Source organism: Aspergillus brasiliensis (assembly GCF_001889945.1).
Source record: "Aspergillus brasiliensis CBS 101740 unplaced genomic scaffold ASPBRscaffold_10, whole genome shotgun sequence".
Lineage (NCBI taxonomy): Eukaryota > Fungi > Ascomycota > Eurotiomycetes > Eurotiales > Aspergillaceae > Aspergillus > Aspergillus brasiliensis.
The window spans coordinates 1,241,298-1,254,432 of record NW_027137451.1 but is presented as its reverse complement, the minus strand read 5'-3'; the positions used below and the strand labels follow the sequence as shown (position 1 = coordinate 1,254,432).

At 52.3% G+C, this 13,135-nt stretch overlaps 4 protein-coding genes across 4 annotated transcripts; 3 read left to right on the top strand and 1 right to left on the bottom strand.

Moving 5' to 3' along the window:
* Positions 1–916: 916 nt before the first annotated feature.
* ASPBRDRAFT_130633 (uncharacterized protein) lies at positions 917–2,037 on the top strand (the record flags this gene model as incomplete). Its single annotated transcript, XM_067618245.1, has 2 exons — positions 917–1,243; positions 1,312–2,037. 2 exons carry the CDS (start codon positions 917–919, stop codon positions 2,035–2,037), a joined length of 1,053 nt encoding a protein of 350 aa, XP_067476973.1.
* An 880-nt stretch (positions 2,038–2,917) lies between these two features.
* On the top strand, positions 2,918–4,381 carry ASPBRDRAFT_67573 (branched-chain amino acid aminotransferase; the record flags this gene model as incomplete). The annotated part of the gene is made up of 5 exons (XM_067628923.1): positions 2,918–2,948; positions 3,085–3,198; positions 3,246–3,892; positions 3,951–4,214; positions 4,364–4,381. 5 exons carry the CDS (start codon positions 2,918–2,920, stop codon positions 4,379–4,381), a joined length of 1,074 nt encoding a protein of 357 aa, XP_067476972.1.
* Positions 4,382–4,720: 339 nt separating this feature from the next.
* ASPBRDRAFT_131150 (cytochrome P450) lies at positions 4,721–6,557 on the bottom strand (the record flags this gene model as incomplete). The annotated part of the gene is made up of 6 exons (XM_067618303.1): positions 4,721–5,397; positions 5,459–5,824; positions 5,871–6,125; positions 6,171–6,230; positions 6,283–6,433; positions 6,483–6,557. The coding sequence occupies 6 exons, from the start codon at positions 6,555–6,557 to the stop codon at positions 4,721–4,723; spliced, it is 1,584 nt and encodes a 527-aa protein (XP_067476971.1).
* An 857-nt stretch (positions 6,558–7,414) lies between these two features.
* ASPBRDRAFT_198364 (uncharacterized protein) lies at positions 7,415–12,492 on the top strand (the record flags this gene model as incomplete). Its single annotated transcript, XM_067621193.1, has 4 exons — positions 7,415–7,488; positions 7,539–7,565; positions 7,633–8,093; positions 8,168–12,492. The coding sequence occupies 4 exons, from the start codon at positions 7,415–7,417 to the stop codon at positions 12,490–12,492; spliced, it is 4,887 nt and encodes a 1,628-aa protein (XP_067476970.1).
* Positions 12,493–13,135: the final 643 nt, after the last annotated feature.

The window sequence follows — 13,135 nt, the reverse complement described above, 5'->3', positions numbered from 1 at the left end:
TAATCTTGATAGTTCGGGGCAGGATCGCAAAGTATTTCTTCCGTAGGTATGTCTGTTTCCAACCATCTGGGACCCGAAGTATTGCACTCGAAATTTGAAGTGGGACTTAACCGTCTCACAGGTGGCGAAAGCAAATCTGCCAATTTTAGCAAATTGGAAAACGGAATTAAATATATTTATTTGACAATCGTGAGATCTATTACAGTTAGTTTCTCATTCTAACTTGCGTCCGATTATAATCCAGGCATCTGCGCAGTCAGTAGGGGGTTTCTCTTTGTCAAAGGTTGGCCAAGACAGAATGCAGATTATTGACAACCACCAGATGGCCGTCGCACTCGCTACATGTGGTCAAATATTTCTTTCTATATTGAAATACAGCCCCGATCACATATACATACTGAATCAACAAACCATGCACTAATAGCTTCACAGATCTGACCAATCATGAGAGCTCTGGTAACGAGAGTATCAAACGCGTGAGCTACTCCAGATGTCGAAATAATGATAGGGTTCTCAGGCGGGGGCATGCCCTCTTTATCGAAGAATCTGTGTGCTGCATTCCGAGTGTCCTGCCCGACTATGTGGGCCTGATCTGCTATTCCGTTGTCTGTGGCAAGGATCACAACCGAGGCATGATCTTAAACACGACGTACAACATGTCCCGCTGAGCCCATGCATGCCTGAAACACCAAAGAACTCTCTCCATATCCCAACAGTCTGCGTATATCCATCAATCCTCTTTGCATAAGCGAGGCGGGTCAGATCCATCGACCGAGGCCTCGTCAATTTCTATCATAACAGTAATATCAGCATGGCTGAAGGACCATAACACTATATATATATACATCACTTCCTGCCCACTCATCTCGCAATATCAACATCAGACTCTTCACTAGCACACACTACCACTACAAAAATGGCTCCTCATACCCTCCAGATCGCCTGCGCCGGCCTTGGCCGCATGGGCAAGCGTCACGCCCTGAACCTCCTGCACCGGTCTCCCCGGTCTACTCTAGTGGCAGCTTTCACCCCAGACCCCGTTGAAGCAGAATGGGCTGAGACCAACCTGGTTCCTTACGGAGTGAGCATCTACTCAGACTACGATGCTATGCTAGGCCATACGGGCCTCGAAGCCGTCCTCGTCTCCACGATAACAACCGTACACGCCGAACAAGCGATCAAAGCCATTGAAGCAGGAAAGCATGTCCTGTGCGAGAAGCCGCTTTCAACCGACGCTGCCATCGTATGTTCATCTCTCACCTAAATAAGCGATATTGACTTCGACATCTCTTACTAACAGATCGGCTATAGTGCCAATCCGTCGTCGACGCAGCCACCCTCCACCCCGAGCTGAAGGTCATGTGCGGATTTTCCCGGCGTTTCGACATCTCCTACCGCGACGCGTACTCCAAAATGAGCTCCGGACTCATCGGCACGCCCGCCATCATCCGCAGCCAAACCTGCGACAAGATCGACCCCACCGGCGCCTTCGTAAACTTCGCCGCCACCTCCGGCGGGATCTTCTGCGACTGTTCCGTCCACGACATCGACCTGATCCTGTGGTTCTTCGGGGCGGACAGCAAAGTGAAAAGTGTAGTAGCAAGTGGGACCGTTGCCCTGCACCCGGAGCTCAAGGCATACGGGGATGCGGATAACGCGGTGGGGATTATCGAGTTCCACGGGGGCCGGGTGGCGTACCTGTATTGTTCGCGGATGATGGCCGCGGGCCAGGAAGATACGACGGAGATTATTGGCACGGAGGGGAAGTTAGTGGTGAATGGGCATGCGCAGAAGAACCTCGTGGGGATTTTCGATCGAACGGGGGCGAGACGCGAGTTGCCGGCGCATTACTACGAGCGGTTTGAGTTGGCGTTTGTGGATGAGGTCAATGAGTTTGCGGCGGCTTGTTTGGATGATACGGAGCTGCCGATGGGGATTCAGGGTGCGGTGGAGGCTGTCAGGATTGCGAGGGCGTTGCAGGACTCGCTGGGGAGTGGGGAGAAGGTTCGCTTTGATGAGCGGGGGGTTAGGCTGTGAGGGTTGATTCGGAGGATTATGGATAGGGTAGAGGAGCGCTATTGGTAAATTGAATTGATATGGTGTTATCAATGCATTGTTGACGTTCCATCAGTAGCCCCTAGTATCCTACCGATCTTGTGCGTAAATTGGAAGCATATTGATGCATCTAGAAGCAAATGTGGATGACACGAGCTGGGGTGCGAGACGTTGGATTAGGGTGGAGTCTGGTATTTGTGACGTATTACCACCCGTATAGTATGTATATATGTATTGTAAGTAATCGTGTATTCGAACAGAGGATCAATACACTAGTATTGATACAATACGGGGCCTCGTTGCCTGATCGGCATCCTGCGGAAGTCAATCCCAACCAAGCAAGACTAAGAAACATTTAAACATGTTGTTATATAGAGATGCTACTGCAGCTGGTCTCACGTCAGCAGGGGCCACGAACCATATCGGAGAATATCCTTCTTAAATCCGTCCGAGGCACAGATCATATGTCTAACCAGGTAAAGTTAGCTGCAGCTGCAGCAGAGCTCGATCCTGCCGAAAATTCAGCTTTGCCAACGTGCCAACAATCTCCGAACACGAGAGCTTCAGCCTCGAAGTGAAACTCTTGGCATATGCTTATGATGTATCAGATTGCTTGTTTGTCCAACGAGCTGGGAAGCGGCGTTTACGAAAGCAGAAGCGCGTATATGGATGCATCTAAATGGGGCCAAACATGTGGCAGATCTAGTGTACCCGAGTGCGCTTGATATCATATCGGCAGTGTAGTAGTTGCTCTAAGCTCTCTTTATCTTGCCATTTGCATCAACTCTGTAGAGTCACTATTATTTTACACTGCTCACTACCACACACTTCCCACCGCACTCTGTAACCTGCAACCTGCACAATGGCCTTCGCACCTCCAGCAGCTGACCTTGGTACATCCACCTACCCCATTCACCACTTTCATAGCTAACAACCCCAGACTGGTCGAAACTTGGGCTCGCCGTGACAGACATCGGTACATCCCATCCATCACCTCCCTCTACCCTATCCCATAATTAACCAGGATAGTAAACGGCCACGTCGAATGCAAATTCGACGCAACCACGCAAACCTGGCAAGCCCCAACCTTCGTCAAAGACCCTTACCTCCGCATCCACGGTCTCGCCCCAGGCCTCAACTATGGTACTCTCCCCCAATATCCCCCTCACGACAACCACTAACACTATCAGGCCAACAAATCTACGAAGGCCTCAAAGCCACCCGCAACAGCAACGAAGAGATCCTCCTCTTCCGACCCGACAAGCACGCCGCCCGAATGGCCCACTCCGCCGACCTAGTCTCCATCCCTCCGATCCCAGACACCCTCTTCCTTGACGCCATCCGCCTCGCCGTATCCGAAAACGCCGCCTACGTGCCTCCCCACTCCACCAACGCCGCGCTCTACATCCGACCCCTCGCCTTCGGCACAGGCGGGCACTTCGCTCTCACTCCGCCCCGCGAGTACCTCTTCTGCGTGTACGTGCAGCCCTTCGGGACGTACCACGGGACCGGAGCAGCGGATGCACTCGTCATCGAGGAGTTCGATCGCGCGGCGCCCCGGGGGACAGGCCATGGGAAGGTCGGCGGGAATTACGCGCCTGTGATGAAGTATACGGAGATGGCGAGGAAGGAGGGGTTTCCACTGACATTGCATTTGGATAGTTTGTCGCAGACGGAGGTGGATGAGTTCTCGACGTCGAGTTTCTTGGGGATTGTGAGGGATGCAGAGGGGGTGAGGTTGGTGGTACCGGATAGTAAGTGTGTTATTGATAGTGTGACGAGTGATTCGGTGCAGGGGATTGCGAGGAGTTTGGGGTGGGTGGTTGAGAAGAGGAGTGTATGTTTTGTTTCTCTTTCTTCTCTTTCTGGGGGATATCTGCTGACTGACTGCTTAGGTTCCTTGGGATACACTGGGTCAGTTTACGGAGGTTATGGCGGCGGGGACGGCCGCGGCGGTGGTTCCTATTCGGTCCATTACAAGGAGGTCGACTGGGGAGAAGCTGGAGTTTGAGAGTGGGCCGTTGTGCTTGGAGTTGTTGACCCGGTTGAGGAAGATTCAGCGCGGTGAGACTGGGGAGGAGTTTGCGAAGTGGGTGGAGGCTGTGAAGGCGCCGGAGACGGTGTATGAGAAGTATGCTGTTGGAAAGAAGGCAAATGGGGTGAGTAATGGGGGTGAGGATGGTGTTGCAAATGGTGTTCATTAAGTTCTGTCTTAAGTGAATCTTTTCATGTTCTTAAGTAGAGTCGAGCATCTAGTACCAGTAGGAGTATAATAGTCATTTATATATTTCGCACCAATTGTCCTTAGTGGTACTACTCGCACTAGGAGTGGTATGTCGCAAACTCGATTTGTTTAAACGAAGTCCTACTGAACTAGGATCATGTAACAATGAGAAGAAGTAGGGCATGAGAGAAAATTTAACAATGACCTTAAGAATGGGATTGGAGACAATTGTTATGTGGCAAAGAAAGAGAGCGTGTGAACCCGCAACTGACTGTACTTTTCGCCTTAGGCACCAATACAGAGCCGTTTATTACACTAAAATACCCAACAGCCAATCCCATACAATAACGAACGTGAAACAAACATATATACCTCTCGAATCGAAAAGACAATATTTAGAGACATCAAAGAAAACCATATCCCACCAAGCACCACGCTCAACTACACCCTCTCTTTGAAACAAACCATCGGCCCCTCCTTCGATGCCGTAATATGATCATACAGCTGATACTCGTTCTCTCTCTCTCTACCAGGACCCAATCCCTTCCTCCCCGCACCAAGAGCCATACCCTTACCATCGCTCAAAACAAAGTCATACCTCCACAACATCGTCGCAATACCGAGCGTCAACTCTGCCAGCGCCAGACCCTTCCCAATACAACCTCTAGGTCCGATCGAAAAAGGGTTGAACGCGCCCTGCGCTTTAGCCAGACTGTCTCGATCAGCCGTACCCACGGCGTCAGCATCGCCCTCTGCACCAGCCAGAATCCATCGTTCAGGGCGGAATTTGAAAGCCTCCGGATAGTAGTTCTCGTTATGGTGGATGGCGTAGATGCCGGTTCCGACGTCGCAGCCAGCAGGCACGAAGTGGCCATCGAAGGTGGCGCCGCCGGGGCCGACTTCGCGCCAGAGGGCGGATCCGGCGGGAGGCGACATTCGGAGGGATTCGTCGATGCAGGCGCGGAGGTAGATGCAGGAGCTGAGGCGGGGGCCGAGAGTGATTTCGTCGGTGGAGGTGAAGGTGTTGCGGATTTCGGTGGCTACGCGGTTGTACCAGTCCTTGTTGTGAGAGAGGTAGAAGAGGCAGGAGGAGAAGGCTGTGGAGGAGGTGTCGGAGCCTAGTATACGGCGAGGTTAGTTAGAGGAATGATTTATGGAAGCGATTAAATGAATACGTACCAGCTACAACGAGGGTGGTTGTTTCAGCGCCAATTTCGGCTAGGGAAAGACTCTGCTGAGTCTCAGGATCCTTCGCATCAAGAAGGAAGGTGAACACGTCCTGGCGGGCGGACTTGGCAGCTTTGAACCTGCGCTGAAGAAGGGTGTTCACGAATTGGATGAACTTGTTTCTGGCGAGGATAGACTCGGCGAAGATCTTGCGGTCCCAGCGCCGGAAGGCAAGGATCGGGGCTTGAGCGAGTACGGATGTTCGAATGTTGGAGTCCTCGATCGCTTTAACCACGTAGCGGTGTTCCTCGCTTGTGACCATGTTATAGTGTTCGCCGAAAAGAACGTCAGACATGATGTCAAAGGTAAGGAAGTTGACTGAAATCATTAGCATGGATCTGGATATAGAAGAAGCAAAGCATACAGTAATGTGCGACATTCCGTGGAACAGACCACTCGCTGGGCTTGCTTCCCACCAGCGCGCCGCAAAGCTCATTAATATGCTTGAGTATAGCAGGCTGGTACCGCCTTAGGGCGGCATCAGAAAGACCCTGGCTAATGATACGTCTCTTTCTGCCGTGTGCCTTCTTGTCGATGAGGGTAAGGGTGTTTGGGGCTCGATGGACCATGGCGCTGTAGAGCTTAGACTTTTGAGTGTTACGCCCGAAGCCATAAATGTCTTATGGTATTAGCGAGGTCGTGCTGAATATTAAGGGTAGCATACCATGAAGCCCAATGGAAGTGTTGATCAAGAGCTGGTTTGGTGCATAGCGGACAAAGTCCCCTGAAACAGTTAGCAATTGGCTGCGCAAGGAACCAGAAAACGGAGGACATACCGTATTTCTCATGGCAGCGCTGCATGTCAATGTGCAAGTCACCCTTCCAGGCATGATAGCCGGAGTAGAGGCAGGTGAACTTTGCCCAGAACGGGCCTGGAAAGTGTGCAAGTGGATGAAAGAATACATGGTAGGCGGTATACACAAACGTCTATGTTTGTCAGTATGACACTCAGATACGGACGCTGTGACTGACTGACCGAAGCTACTGCAGCTCCGAAAATAGCAAGGACGCCCGCCTGCCAGGAGACCTGGAAAGTAGAAGCAAAGGCCATAGTACCAACAAGGCAGGATCAACCACAGGCTTCAAAGATGATGACAGAAGTCAAGAACTCAATACTGAGTGATGGCTGAAGATGCAATCAGAACAGAATCCTCACCCAACTAATATGGCTTTCAATTTTCATCAAGGCAAAAGCAAGGCTCTCCTAGAAATCATACGATAGAGAAGCATCCAACAAGCTCATATCCACGAGACGTACTGAGCAACCAAGAGTCCATGCAGGGGTGAGCATCGGACCACAAGCCAGCTGAGCTCACCCTTGCAAATACGCCGCTGAGCTCCACACTCCTCGTGGCGAGCTGCATATCTCCACTAATTCGAAAACGTGGTGAAGGATCAGGGCACACAGCCACCACCTGGGCAATCTTGTCTGCAGGATCAGGATCCGCACGATGTTCATATAGATTGATAGGGTAAGATACCCCTGTAATTCATTACATACAAGTGTATATTACCAATTGTATCAATACTAGTGTCGTAATGGTCATAAATACCGATACGATGCCGTCTTCCAGCGCGGAAATAAACTAAGCCCTATTTACGCGCAGTTTCAGGGATTACGATCCACTGACACCGCTCGGACGCATTCAGCTCAAACCTTCCCAGACGCTGACCACATCGCGAGTCATGCTGATGATCTCCGAGACTTGTATGTGCAGTTGGGGCCAAAGTGTCGGAGCCAGCCGCGATAGCACACTGGGAGATAACACGCTCGTATGCAAGGCACGAGGCGTGTCTTAGTCTCGAAATTGGGGCTCCTAAGTGTTTACACGCAACATATATCCTGTGCTCGGTTTTCCTCGAAATACCACTCGGCTCCCAGGAAGTATCCAGTTTACCAAAGCCAGCATGGCATCCAAAGACCAAATGCATCCCCGGGTCCAGCGGGAGCTGGCATACGTGTTGTTGACGGAACTTCTTGCGTGAGTTTGCTTCTCATCTGTGAGACATTGTAGCTAATGCTTTCCATTAGATACCAGTTTGCTTCGCCGGTAAGATGGTACGTTACCCTGGATCATTGGCGCTTGGCAAGTCGAGGAATGATGTGCAGTTGCTGAGAATCACAGGATCGAAACACAAGACGTGGTGCTCCAGGAGCAAAAGGTTGATCGGCTAGTCGAAATCGGACCTGCTGAGACTTTACTTGGCATGATCAAGAAGACATTGGCGGCCAAGTACCAAGTACATGATGCTGCACTTGCCATTCAACGAGAGATCTGGAGTTACAAGAAGAATGCACGGGAGATATACTATGAGTCGAGCGATGCCGAGGTCACACCAACCCAAACAGGCAAGGAGGCATCCTTGCCGGCTGCACAGCCCTCGCACCCCCCTACCCCCATCACACCTCCAAAGGCAGCCGAACAGACTGCGACGCCACAGCCAGTACCAGTGCGGCAAGCCTCTTCCAACATTGAAGACAGGCCTATCGCAGCCCTCGACATCATTGTCGCCCTCATTGCACAGAAATTGAAGAAGTCATTACAAGACATTGACTTGAGCCAAACAATCAAGAAATTGGTTGGAGGTGCGCATGAATCCCTTTCCCACACTGTCATACTATCCAGACCACCACTCCTGACATCATATACTACTATACAGGCCGATCCACACTAGAAAATGAAATCGTCGGAGACCTCGGTGCCGAGTTTGGCTCAATCCCAGACGCCCCCGAAGATACACCCCTGTCAGAGCTATCTCAATCAATCGAAGCCCAAGGTTCATGGAAGAAAGGCCTGGGCAAGACTACACAGACCCTTGTCAACAAGATGGTATCGGCTAAGATGCCTGCTGGTCTGGGATCAGGCGAAGTACGGACCCATCTGCTCAACAAATGGGGCTTACAAACAGGCCGCCAGGATGCGGTTCTGCTGCGTGCTGCCGTCCAGCAGCCTGCCGCACGACTCCCGGATACCAGCGCTGCTCATGCCTTCCTTGACGAGATCGTTCAACAGTATGCTCAAGATGCGAAGATTGATCTGTCTTCTGCAGGGGCTACATCCGATGTTGCAGGTGCATCATCCGGACCCGTCGTCGTAGACCAGACGGCCGTCAAGGCGCTGGCCAAAACTCAAGACGACCGGGCCCAGGCTATGTTGGAAGTGTATGCAAAACTGCTTGGAGTTGACCTTCAAGCAGGACACAAGGCCAGTACCAAGGCAGCGGAAGTCATAGCAGAGCTCCAGGACGAGCTGCAGCTCTGGATTGCGGAGCATGGTGAGGTTTACGGCTCGGGCATTAAGCCCATGTTGTCAGTGGCCAAGGTCCGCAGATACGACTCGTTCTGGAACTGGGCGCTACAAGACACTGTGGATCTATTTCACCGCATCCTGGCGGGAACCATTGTGTTGACTGGCCATGAAGTTGAAACCATCATAGGCCGCATCGCTCGAAAGTCCAACCCCAAACTCGTGCAGATGCTAGAATACTTGGAGACCCAGTGCCTGAAGCTGCGAAACCCAAGAGCGATCCATGCTCGCGACGTCCTCCGTCAGCTGCGGCTGGCATGTAACCCGCAGTTATCAGGAAATCAGCCACTGGCTGCGCATCGGTTGATAATAGACGCACCGAAGACGACCATTGACAGCCAAGGAAAGATTCACTATACCGAGGTCCCCCGTGCCAGCGTTGATACAACACCACCGGCTACACTCAAGTCACTGGGAAGCCAGGGTTGGGAAGCTCGAGCGGACTTGACCTCAGCCTTCACGGCGACTCTTCGCCAAACAGATCATCAATGCCTTTCGTTTTCAGATGCCGAGGTGCTCGTCATTGGTGCGGGACGGGATTCCATCGGCACTGAGATTGTCCGCGGCCTTCTGAGAGGAGGCGCTCGGGTGCTCGTAACAACCAGCAGTTACTCGCTAGCAACGACACGATTGTACCAGCAGATATACGCCGAAGAAGGAGCTCGTGGGTCACAGCTCGTTCTCCTGCCGTTCAACCAGGCCAGTCAGCAAGACCTCGAGTCCCTTGTATCCTACATCTACGACCCCGAGAAAGGCCTCGGATGGGATCTGAGTCATGTTGTCCCGTTTGCAGCCATTCCAGAAGGTGGCCGTCAGATCGAGGACATCGACTCCAAGTCAGAGCTGGCACACCGCATCATGCTGACGAACACAATCAGATTGCTGGGAGCGATCAAGAAGCAGAAGCAGGCGAGAGGATTCGATAGTCATCCTGCACAGGTAATCCTGCCTTTATCACCCAACCACGGCATATTTGGTGGAGATGGCTTGTACCCCGAGTCGAAGCTTGCCCTGGAGACGCTGTTCAACCGCTGGAGCTCCGAGTCCTGGGGTACCTACCTTTCGATCTGCGGTGCAATAATCGGTTGGACGCGGGGAACCGGACTCATGAGCGCCAACAACGGAGTCGCAGAGGACATTGAGAAGATGGGAGTAAGGACGTTCTCCCAGGTCGAGATGGCCTACTACATCCTGGTCTTGATGTCACCGCCCATTGCCACGGAATGCGAGGTGACACCAGTGCAGGCAGACTTGAGCGGTGGCATGGGTCATTTTCCGAATTTCAAAGAGACGGTAGATTCCATCCGCCAGAAGCAGAAGGAAACCAGCGAGATTAGAGAGGCCTTGGCAAAGGAGGAGGCCTTTGAGCGCGCTGCCTTGGGGAAGCCATTAGAAGAACAACCCCAGGAACGGGAACAGAAGGCAAAGCTTGCCCTCGAGTTTCCTCGTCTCCCGGACTACCAGACCGAGATCCTTCCCCTCGCTGGTCAGTTGCGTGGAATGGTCGATCTTGACCGGGTGGTCGTGGTCACCGGGTTCTCCGAAGTCGGCCCCTATGGCAACGCCCGGACGCGGTGGGAGATGGAGGCATACGGAGAGTTCTCGCTTGAGGGCTGCATTGAGATGGCCTGGATCATGGGCTTGATCAAGCATCACAATGGGCCTCTGAACGGGAGCCCACATTACCATGGATGGATTGTCACAGAGACCAAGGAGGCTATTCGCGATATAGATGTGAAGAAGCGGTTCGAAGAGCACATTCTGGCGCACACCGGCATCCGACTCATCGAACCAGAGATCAACGATGGGTACGATCCTTACAAGAAGAAGTTCTTGCAGGAGGTGGTGCTCGACGAGGATATGCCTCCGTTGAAGACGTCCAAGGAGACTGCAGAGCAACTCCGCCTGGAACATGGCGATAAGGTTGAAGTCATCCCTGCAGGCGAGGAGTACACCGTCCGCCTACTCAAAGGGGCTTGTCTGATGATCCCAAAGGCCCTTCGATTCGACCGAGCAGTAGCTGGCCAGATTCCCACCGGATGGGACGCCCGTACCTATGGCCTCTCCGAGGATCTCGCCAGTCAGGTTGATCCAGCCACGCTATATGCTCTTATTGGGACAGTGGAAGCGCTTCTTAGCGCCGGAATCAGCGATCCCTTTGAGATATACAAGTATTTGCATGTTTCGGAAATCGGCAACTGCATTGGCTCTGGACTGGGCGGCGTCAAGGCACTCCGCAAGCTGCACAAGGACCGTTTCGTGGAAAAACAGGTCCAAAATGATATTCTACAGGAGTCATTCATCAACACCACGGCTGCATGGATCAACATGCTGTTGCTGTCCTCTACCGGTCCAATCCGCACCCCCGTCGGCGCCTGCGCAACCTCCATCGAGTCGCTCGAATCCGGCTACGAGACTATCGTCTCCGGCAAAGCAAAAATGTGCCTCGTCGGTGGCTTTGACGATTTCTCAGAGGACGTCTCGTATGAGTTCGCCAAGATGAAGGCCACGGTAAGCAGTGAGGCAGAGTTCGAGAAAGGTCGTGATCCTAGCGAGATGTCACGACCAGCTGCCTCCACCCGTGCCGGATTTGTCGAGTCTCAAGGCAGTGGTATTCAGGTAATCACCTCCGCTCAGTTGGCCTTGGACATGGGCCTTCCCATCCAAGGCGTTATTGCCTGGGTCGGAACTGCCAGTGACAAGATTGGGCGATCCGTTCCTGCACCCGGCAAGGGTCTCCTGACGAATGCACGCGAGGCACGCCACCGAGTCCCATCTCCAATGCTGGATATTTCCTATAGACGCCGAAGACTTAACATGTCGCTCCAGCACATCAGGGAGCGCGTCGACATGGAAGTGGACATTGCTGAGGCCGAATTGGCAGACCTCAAGCGCAGCCCTAGCCCTTACGCACAAGAACGCATCGAAGAGATCAATGAACGCCTCCGCTATGTGCGCCGCGAAGCCAACATCCAAGAAAAGGATGCGTTGAACGCGTTTGGCAACCACTTCTGGAAGAACGACCCGGAGATCTCTCCGCTACGAGGTGCCCTGGCAACGTGGAACCTGACCATCAACGATCTGGACGTAGTCTCGTTCCACGGGACCTCCACCGTGCTGAACGAGAAGAACGAGACGAACATGATTAGCCAACAGCTACAACACCTGGGACGGACAAAGGGTAACCCTGCATTAGGCATCTTCCAGAAGTACCTTACCGGACACTCGAAGGGTGCTGCCGGAGCCTGGATGCTTAATGGAGGCCTGCAAGTGCTGAATACCGGCTTGGTCCCTGGTAATCGCAATGCAGACAACATCGACGCAGCCCTCCAGAACGATTATCTGGTCTACCCCAGCCGCAGCATCCAAACGACGGGAGTCAAGGCCTTTTCGGTGACCTCATTCGGGTTCGGGCAGAAAGGAGCGCAGGCCTTGGGAGTACATGCCCGCTATCTCTTCGCCACGCTGGACCAGACGACCTATGACGCGTATCGGGCTCGGGTCGAAGCGCGACAGCGGCGGGCACAGCAACACTTCGGGTTTGGCATTGCGCATAATGCTGTCTTCTCTGCGAAGGAGACGCCGCCGTACCGGACTGATCAGGAGTTCCGTGTCCTGCTGAATCCGGAGGCGCGTTTGACTGAGAATGGCCGGGGTCAGATGGAATATGCAGAGTGATGGTGTTAGTGCTGGAGGATTGTATATGTTTGCATTGGTTCTTATATCCCTTGATTAATTGATGTATTTTTGCTATTTTCTGCTGGTTGTACATACTGATCGGCTGTTTCGTTCTTGATTTGCTATTAATGGCGTTCTGCGAGTCGCGAGAATATATCCACGTGTTTAATTTTAGTTGATAGTAACTAGTGATGCTCAGGTCTGTCTGCTTGATAAAGACGCTTCGGTTTTGACATCCACATTGTACTTGGCTTACCAACAATATAGTACCTCCTTCCAGTTTACTACTGGGCTGGCGATCAATAGCAGTGACTTCCTAGGGGACCTCAGGACTATGCTAGTATTAATACAAGACTTGCCACGTCGGACATCAGCCCGTGAGGGGTGATCCTTTCATCTATATCCAGTCCTACCTGTCCCTATTGGGGCATACAACCTGGCAGGCTTGGAGGCCCCTAATTCAAAGCTATTCAGGTGGTGTACATCACTCTGCGTCTCGTATACTAAGGTAAAAAGGCACAAAAGCGAGTAAATGTAGTATTAAGTTCAATACAGCGGACTAGTTTTCTTCTTTGACTTCTTTCCCTTCTTCTTCTTATCTTTCTTAATTGATACCAGCAAGGCTGGATCCTTCTCATCTGAT